Consider the following 9,531-nt stretch of genomic DNA (forward strand, 5'->3'; position numbering starts at 1 on the left):
CCGTATCGGTCGATATGGGTGACGCTCCTCCTCGCAGCCGAATTAACCTCCCTGCACAAAACGTACTGCCCGTCGGCTGTGCAAGAGCAGCGAGGAGGGAGCCGAGTCCAGCGTGGGCTTTCTGTGCACGCTCCCTCCACCCAGGCGCTTGCAGTCCTGCCCGTGCCTCTCTCTGCTCTGCGTGCCCACGAAGCCGTGAGAAGCAGCCCTGAGAAGCCCAATTTCTATTTATAAAGGCAAAGATGATCTAAAAGGGCTGCCTCAGAATTGCCAGCTGGCCGAAAGCACCTCTCAAACCTCAGCATCTCTCTCCAAAGGGTGTTTTTTCAGCCTCTAAGAAAGCAAATTAAAAATAATTAAAAACTAATATTGTGACTCTCTTTGCCCTAACTCATGTATAATTAATTTATTTCCAAATAGCGGCGGCTGTTCAGGTGCCAGCCACGGATGCATTGCTCGCTCTCGTGACAATATCGCTGGTGAATGAGAGGCAGCACAGGCTTTTTTTCCCCTTTTTTTGGGAGCTGCCATCAGAGGGGCGATGGGCCTGCAAGGCTGCGCAGCAGGTCCAGGGTCAGGTCCCAGCCTTGCGGTGACTGGGGACAAGTCCCCGGAGCCAGGCTGGTGAAAAAGAGCTGCAGCTACGCTAAAACCACCCAGTGAGGGAATTTCGGCAGCACCACGCTGTTTATCTTGGGGGGCGTAGGTGCCAAAACACCATAAAAGCTGCAGTGCACATTGGCCTTTTGAGGGATGCAGAAATTGTGGATCCAAGGACTGTTTGAGGTTAGGAGGGATCTTAGATGGGGTCTGTACCTGCACCCTGCTGCAAGCAGAGCTCACCCAGCAGCCAGGCTGCTCAGCACCTTTCCCAGCCCAGCTTTGGAGGGAGGATGCTGAGCAGCCCCCTTCATCCTTTCCTCCACCTTCCGCAGCGGGGGGGAGCCCAGCTGGGGACTCTGCAAAAGCACCCATCCCACTGCCCCCCGCCACAGCCAGTGCCACTCGCCCCGGGGAGCCTGGGCTGTCCCACTCCCATCAGGCCCACTGCCCCCCAGCACCCAGTAGGTCCCTAGGGGTGAAGCCACCTCGGTCTGCAGAGGAGCAGCACTCGGGAATCCCAGGAACCCACTGGGAAGCAAGCCAAGGGGCTCCTAGAGAGCAAAATCAAAGAGAAGCAAGATGATGAGCTCAGGACCAGATGATGGCAAATTGCAATATCTCCTTTTGCATCCCCGTGTGTTAGGGTGTGAAGCCTAAAAGGCAAAGAAAGGATGATGGCACATTGCAATATCATCTCCTTTTGCATCCCCATGTGTTAGGGTGTGAAGCCTAAAAGGCAAAGAAATGAAACAAAACAGGTTCTCAGCCAGATGCTTCTGAAGGTCCCTTATCCCCAGGGGATGCAGCAGCCCTACAGCACAGCTCCGGTGCTCCTGTATCATGCATCAGATCCCCAAATAGCACTAGTTACCTTAAATACAGGGTCTTCAAGGGTAATAGGTTTGAGATACTTTCTAAACTTCTGAGGTACACTTTCCTCTGGAGAAAAGGAAGAGGAAAGAAAGGTTTTCCCTTACTGCCAGAGCTGAGCACAGGCGCTGTGACAATGCCCTACAGCACAGCTCCGGTGCTCCTGTATCACGCATCAGATCCCCAAATAGCACTAGTTACCTTAAATACAGGGTCTTCAAGGGTAATAGGTTTGAGATACTTTCTAAACTTCTGAGGTACACTTTCCTCTGGAGAAAAGGAAGAGGAAAGAAAGGTTTTCCCTTACTGCCAGAGCTGAGCACAGGCGCTGTGACAAAATGCCCAAGCATGGTGAGACCAGAGAAAGTCCCTATAGCCACCAGCACCGGGCTGTGTAAGGCCTGGCATGGCCACCCTGTTTTTCAGCATGACATTTGCCAGGGGAATGCTTTGGGCATGACCCAGACACAAACCTTTCCTCTGGGCAGCCACCAAACCCCAGCTACCCGTGGGTGAAGCTCCCCTCTCAGAACATGGGGTGTACAGACAAATAAAGAGCATGGTAAGCACAGAGTTAGGTTAATTACCCCCTTTCCTCCTCAGCCTTGTTATTTGTGGGGCTCAGTGCCTTCCCTGGGAATGCACATTCTAGAGCATTTTAGGATGCGACACCTCCTTTGGCTCCCATTCCCTGGTGCCTCTCCCACCTCCCTCCCTCCCCTTCAGCTTCCCAACACAGTTATCCCACCTTCCATCCTACCCAACTTCAGAGGCATCAAACACCAGAGCAGACAGCAGCAGCAGCTCAGAAAAATCACACAGCATTTGCCTTTTCCAAGCCATCCTGTTTCCCAATTTAGACTAAAAAGAAATCCGATCAGTCAAATCCAATTCTAGCTGGGCTGTAAGTCTGGAAAAACAGATTAAGCAAGATGTCTGACATAAACAGCTCGATGCGAATGTTGAATTCAGTTTGGGAGATTAAAGCACTTATACCTATGGATTTAAAAATAGGACTAAGACTAAAGCACCTTGTGATTTCTTGACAAAAGATTACATGATTGATACCAGGAACAAGATCTTCACCTTCTTCCAAGTGAAAAAGAGACTATAAAAGAGAATTAATAAATAATTCTTTATTAAATTCACCCGTTACAAGATCTCTACCAATACCAGTGTGAGTGCTCAGTGTTAGGTTGCCCTCTACCACCCCAGCGGAGGACTGCTGGTCTGGGGCCACCCCGCAGCTCCCTCAGCGCCTGAGCAGGGGAACAGAAAGCTTAAAGCATTGGAGTAAAACCACAGTACACAACTATTGCAAGTATACATCCACTTAAAAATTGCACAAGAAGCAGAGTGTGTTGTGTTGGTTGAGACACTGAAGTTTCAGGAATTAGAGCTTTGTATCCTCCCATGAAAGCATTTGCCCACAAGTTGGAAAAATCAGTAAAGTCCATCTTTCCTTCCAGGCCCTCAAGTCAGAAGTAAGATTTTTTTCTTTCTGATCTTTGGCTGATGAACTATTGACTTGAATGAGCTTTAAACAGCCACACAAACTGAGTCTCATCTGCTCTGGTAAGCCAGCACAACACAAGCGGGGGGGTATGTACAGAAAACTCTTGGAAAGGCTCTTTAGAAGTGGAAATGTGTATGGATTTGAGCTGAAGCACTGACTGCATCTTATCCCAAATACTTCATGTTCCTGAATTTAAACATTGGCTAAACTGACAAGACCACAAACCAGCAAACTAATCAACTAATGAAAGATACCACAGTCATAATTAAAGGCCACAAAAAAGGGATTGCAGATTTTTCATGGATGCAACTTGGCCCACTGATCCCATGGGAAAAATGAGAAGACAAAAACTCATGTTATTTTCCTGGGCAAGTTTTTCTCACAAATAAGCCAATAAATAAATCCAATAAAGGTAAAAATACTGATTCAACCCAAATTCTTTCCACATACGTGTATATATGTAAGAATATGGGTTAGAATAGCAGAGCTCAGCCTACAACTGTGCAAATTTTGTGTCAATAGTCTGTGGCTAAATTAAGTCCAGTGTAAAACCACTGGACTCCAGTAGCTCACCCAGATTTTCTGTCACTTGTTCCATCCTGTGGTCCTGCTGATACAGCAGCCCTAATCCTCTCATTGCAGAGAGGGAGAACTCTGCTCTTCCCCTCTCTCTCCCTCCATGCAAAACTTCTCCCAGTGCAGCAAAAGTCCTGGAGCTCCCTGAGCTCAGTCTGCCCGGGGCAGGAAAAGCTGTTCTGGAGTGGTGATTCGGTAAGAAAGGGGGCTCAAAAGGAGCAGAATCATGCCTGTGTAAATCTGTCCTCTAAACACAGCTGCCAAGAAGAGGTACAACTTCTATTGCTGCTCAGTGCTTGGAAATAGCATTTTTCCAGCCCCACCGAAGCCCAGGTCTCTGAACAGGTAGAAGGCGCAGACTCAGGTGTATGGGAGGGAGATGCAGTTACTGCTCCGCCTGTCCAGCCCACACATTCTGCTTTCCTCAGCTCTGCGGACTGTCTTGGCTACTGCTTGGAATCCAATTCTCATTTTTGATAGCAAGATGTTGGTGTTCATAATTTTACATTAGCAGTAGTAGATAGTCTACAAATACACGTACAGGCACCCTGGCTGTATAAAGCCTGCCACAGCACCTCTTTTGTCATCACTTTTGGTGTGGTGTGTTTGTATCTCCGCAGGCATGAAGGATGCAAACACCAGTCCACACTGGAGTCGGCACCACCACATCAGGATTTCTCGCTTCCCGATCCCATCTGCCATCAGACTAAAACGCTGCCCAAGATCTGCTGCAAAAAGCCACGAGAAGTTTGTTCCTTGGGGTATAACCAAAAACCAGAGCTGGCAGACACAGTATTGTGTACACAGAAAGACTTAATCACAGGCCAAAAATAGTCTCTGGGTACCAACAGTATGCAGCACACAGGTTTTAGATTGAGATACGGCTTCTTAAACCACTGAAGTTTTCATCTGGATGCTGAGATTGTATTAAAAAGTAAAGCCACTGTCACCCTGGAGCAAGAGAGCCACAGCTGTAGTCAGCATCACATTTTCAGCTGTATCAAAACTGAATTTTCTCAGAACAAAGCACTCTTCCTCCTCTGCTCAGAGATCCATCCCCCAGGGTTTACATCCATTTGCAACATCTTCATCACCCACTTGTCTTTCCTGGCCCCATCAATGAACTCGTCAAGAGACAACTGCCCTGCATATGAGATGGGGAAGACAAGATGGGGAGACAAAACATGACAGATAAGAGGAAGGCAGGAAGCAAAACCCATCAGAAATTACACTAATAAGACAAAAGCTGTACTTCATCGCCCCGTGTAGCTTAGGCCAGCTGGCTGAAAGGCAAACCACCACGCTGTAACCCACTGCATTCACACCCACCCTGGCACATCGCTAACGTGAGACATGGCATTAGCTTACACATGCTCCTCCAGGAGGGTGGCAAGGCCCATCCTGCAAGCTCCAGTTTGACTGGAGCCACTGCCTCTACCCAGGCTATTTGTGCTGGGACCAGGACCTGCACTCTGGCTACTGGGGGCTCTTCTTTTATTGAGGACACTCTCTGTGCAGCATCAAAATCCAGGCAGAATAGTGACCCCTCTGTATTTTACATTAAAATAATAATTACAATTATTTCTTCCTGCTGCACCAAGTTACTCTCGATTCTAACAAACAGACCAGAACCAAACCCAATGTGTCTCATATGAGTCACGCAATAGTCCTAAGTGATTTCTTGATAGACGCAATTAAAGCTAGCCTGCCCAGCACAGATTGCTTCCCATTACGCATGAAAGCAATCTGAGCCATCGATCACTTACCATCCCCATTCTCATCCACTAACTGAAATATCCTGTCCACAACCTCCTCCGGCGTGAGCAATGGAGTCCTCTCCTCCACCTCCGACCGACACACTTTCTTCAGCTTGTAGATAGACTGAAAAGGAGTTCACAGATTAGGAGAAGGACTGGAAAATGAAAAGCAGTGAACTCCATTATCTTCCCAACAGCGTAAAGGTCTTTTACAAAGGCTGTGGTTTTAACCTTTCTAGAGAGATCTGGCACTCAGCATCCTCAGACCTTTAATGAAGCCTCCGACCTCACGCTCACAGACACTGCAGATTACTTCGTTTGCTCTTTGAAGCTGCTGCCCTCCTATTTTCCTTACACATATTGGTCAGACCTCAGGGTTCCTTTGCAAAGAACAAGGCAAGAGCTTCACAGATGGGAAAATCATATGACTTGAGTATGATTTTTTTTTCTAACATCTGAGGCCAGGCACATCTGGACTCACCCAGCCCTCTCTCCCAGGGAACTTGTGCCCAAGCTGCAAGATCAAACCTGTATTAGCACATATTTTGACCCATAGTTTCTGTTCCACTTTGTCACTGGAAAGGGGCAGATTTTATCTATTCCACCCATGACAACCACCTGCTCATTATTAACTTTACTCCTTAGGCTGAAGGGTTTTGTCTGGAGTCTGCCCAGAGAGAGGATTAGCAAGGGCCTAACACAGCTCCAGCCAATTCCTGGCTGACCTCAAAGCTCCAGTTGAGCCTGCCCCAGACAAGCTCCTCAGGTGCTCTCACCCCAGCAGCAGGTAACAACCTGGTCACACTTTCCAGCCAAAAGGACCTGCTTTCCATAGGTTCAGCTTTTGATGTTTTCTTGGTAATTGCATTTCAGCCAAGATCTTAAAGTGTCTGATAACCATGAAGCCCCACAAGTACTGCTGTGCAAGGGTAGCAGCACCCATGGGGCAGGGGGGACTCCAGCCCGGTCACCAGGATGCTTACCTAAAGAACAAACCCAGATACCCTGTGTCTGCTGAGCCCCATGCCTCCTCTCACACCTCCACAGAGTCACTAATTAAAACGAAGTGCAGAACATAACAGAAACCCAGAAAGGAATAATTACAAAAGGGATTTTTGTACTAATTTGTGCCTCTCAAGTGTATTCTCACCAGCTACCCAGGCAGGAAACTTGGCTCCTGTCAGGGGCATGGGGTGAAACCCTCTTCCACTGGCCAGTGCAATGAATCTTGGTGTAAGAAGGGTGAAAGGGAAGGCAGAGCAGAGCTAGAGGAACTCCACAGCAGCATCCAGACACTGCATCTCTGGACCCAACTGCCCATGGTGGGTTCAGCTGATCCCTCAGCCACCCCACCAGGCTCCACCAAACCAGTGAACTCATGACCCTTCCACCAAGGTCAGGCATTTTCACTTCATCACTGCCCACAGCTGCCCTGAAACCTGATTATCACAAAAACCATATACATCATTACATTGCCAAAGAACTGCGATTGCTTAAATAAGCAATGAGGCAATGCCTACTTACCTCAACAATTTCCAGCAGCTCAGGTTTATCTATGCAGCCATTCCCATCCTTGTCATATACTTTGAATGTCCACCTCAGCTTGTGTTCCAGTTTTCCTCGTAAAACAAGATTCAAGGCAGCTACATATTCCAGAAAATCAATGGTATTGTCCTGTAGAAACAGAAAAGCAGCCAAATGGCACTTAGCTGGGTATAGCTGATAGAAAACTGCTTACAAAACCTAGATAAAAACTTCCAAGAAGCCAGTCCATGGGACTATTTATTTATATAAAATTAAATAATTTATATTTATATAAATATAAAAACAGTCCATGGGACTATTTATAGCTATTTATTTTCCACTTTATAGAAGACTTGTGCCAGTCCAGGACCATCAGTAAGCACAGCCATGCCCCTCTGCACCAAGGACAAGTTCCCACAGAGTGCTGGTGGAGAGCAAAGCAGTTTTCCTGCAGTGCAATAAGGGGGGGGGACGACACACACCTGCCAGGACTCCAGAAATGAGGAATTTAAATACTCCAGGACAACACAGATTACGCAGAGGATGGCGAGGCAGATGAGGAGCAGTGCAGGAGTCATTGACTTTTTGGGAAGGAATTGCCATTCTCAGTCTCAGCTGCTTCACCCGTGAGACCAACACCCAACCATTACCCCTTTCTTCCCCCCTTCCCCCTTGTTTGATCTTGATTCATCTGAGGACTACAGACACCAAAAATGGCAGCATTCAGGAGGAGGCAGCACAAACACCCACAATAAAGGATTTACATCAGGTGTTCATCCTCCAAAAAACTTCAGAGACAGGGCAGGGATGCAGGGCTCCCTGGGCAGCCTCCAGCAGATCAACACCACCCCCAGAGCAAAGCTGGGGCCCCACATGTCCTCACAGTCCTCCCCTCCAGGCAGCAAAACCCCCCCAAAAGGTCTGGGCTACGCATCTCCTCCCGCACGCTCTGCAGCAACTGTGAGCAAAAATGGCAACTCCTGGGCTTGGAAGGTGAGCAAGCACAAAAAGACAATTGAGGAATTGTTTTTATTTTCTTACCATGTTACTAATAATCCTTGAGGTCCTGCCCAACTGATTATATACCATGGGCATATTTAAGCAAACACATGAATCTAGGCCTAATTTAGCATTCTTAATGTATGCAATGACCAACATTCCTGAAAAACAGATTTTCAGTCTTATTAGAAAAACTCCTGTGAATTAGGAGCGGAACTTCACCTGTTCTGCACACTTTGCTCTACAACCCTTTCTGCACAGCTTTTGTAACAGAATTTGGACCTGGACCTTCTTTTTTTTTTTTTTTTGCAGGAATTTGGGTTTTGACAACTTCAAATTCTGAGACAAGTCTGACCTGCCCACATTCTCCATGGCTTTTTTCATCCTTTCTCACAAGCTGACTCTCTTTGCCACCTCAAGGTGATTTTGCCACTGGTCTCAAAGGAAGCTGAAGGGAAATTGGGATATCCGAGAGATGACAGGCTTGTCTCCCCTTTTCCTAAATTGATAGAGAGCAACAAACAACCCCACACTTTGAATATGATCAAGAGCTTCAGTAGAAATACCCGAGCCATTTGGCAAGCATTGCTTTCCTATTTCAAGATGAGAAAGGCAACCGTCTTACATTTCCTTTGGCTACCTAAATATTGCAGGCTAGTCTTACGCTGTCTTCTGCACCAATACATGGGTATGTGTGAACTGCTACTAAACCAGAAAGCCCACTTTTCCCAGGTGTCTGATGACAAATACAGCAAAGGGAATCAAAACCAGAATGTCTGAATTTCTCAGCATTCCTGAGCTTCTGAGCAGCTAAAATAAATATTTTGTTCCATGCCACCTGGCCATACTGTACATATCCACTTCCCCAATAGATAGCAAGCCCAAGGAAGGCTTTACTATAATTGCCCCTCTTACCATAATAGATAAATTTTTTTATTCATGTAGCAATCCTGGCTATTTGAGGACCTCTCAACAATACTGTCTCAAAATGCAACTGCCTAAATTTCAACCTTTTAATCCATCCTTAGTCCTTTAAGGGGACATTCTGCCCTTAGTTTGTGTACAGATTTATGAGAGGATAAATCCATACCAGCCCATTACAGAGCAGTGCAGCCCATGCTCCTTCTGCCCTAGCAGGTCCACCACCCTTGCCTTGGTCTCATGAAGCACAGTAACAAGGGTGGGAATGGCACCAAAACACCTCCAAATTACAGAAGGAAGAGGTGGGAATTATTAGACAAGCAATTGTAAAAATTCCTCACCACTTACCCCGTTCTTATCAAAAGCTCTGAACATGTTTTCAATATACTCCGCTGCTTCACGGTTATCCTGGACGCCAAAGAACCGCTTGAATTCGTGCATGAAGAGGGTCCCACTGGGACATTCAACCACAAATTTCTTATACCATTCCTGCAACTCAGCAACATCAATCTCTGCTTGCTCCCCTTCAGCATTGGTGAACTGCTGTCCCATTTTGCTCCGTAAAGCAAGACTAAAAGAAGAAGGAACCAAAGGAAAATCATGCTGAAGTCCTTTGCTTGTATTGTCCTTTTATTGCCTTCAGTTGCTTTTTCTTTGTTCTTTTTCTTCTCACTGCCCAGTGCCTTTATTTGACGTTAGTGTTGTGGCTTTCTATTTCACCTTCTGGTTGTGTTTTACTTTCTTCCTCCTCTTCCTCCCCTATGG

General features: G+C 46.8%; 1 protein-coding gene across 1 annotated transcript; it reads right to left on the minus strand.

Moving 5' to 3' along the window:
• Positions 1–4,581: 4,581 nt before the first annotated feature.
• On the minus strand, positions 4,582–9,318 carry GUCA1B (guanylate cyclase activator 1B). The gene is made up of 4 exons (XM_009639401.2): positions 9,115–9,318; positions 6,847–6,996; positions 5,332–5,446; positions 4,582–4,709 (listed from the first exon to the last, which is right to left on the minus strand). Exons 1-4 carry the CDS (start codon positions 9,316–9,318, stop codon positions 4,582–4,584), a joined length of 597 nt encoding a protein of 198 aa, XP_009637696.1.
• Between the last annotated feature and the right edge of the window lie 213 nt (positions 9,319–9,531).

This window comes from Egretta garzetta, unplaced genomic scaffold (assembly GCF_000687185.1).
Source record: "Egretta garzetta isolate BGI_Z169 unplaced genomic scaffold, ASM68718v1 scaffold245, whole genome shotgun sequence".
Taxonomy (NCBI): domain Eukaryota; kingdom Metazoa; phylum Chordata; class Aves; order Pelecaniformes; family Ardeidae; genus Egretta; species Egretta garzetta.

Excerpts from the sequence above, each read along its gene's own strand:
- GUCA1B (XM_009639401.2), bottom strand. The coding sequence starts at position 9,318 with ATGGGACAGCAGTTCACCAATGCTGAAGGGGAGCAAGCAGAGATTGAT. Across the intron at positions 6,997-9,114 it reads GAGCTTTTGATAAGAACGGG|GACAATACCATTGATTTTCT; the intron begins GTAAGTGGTGAG and ends CTGTTTCTACAG. Across the intron at positions 4,710-5,331 it reads AGTGGATGAGAATGGGGATG|GGCAGTTGTCTCTTGACGAG; the intron begins GTAAGTGATCGA and ends TCTCATATGCAG.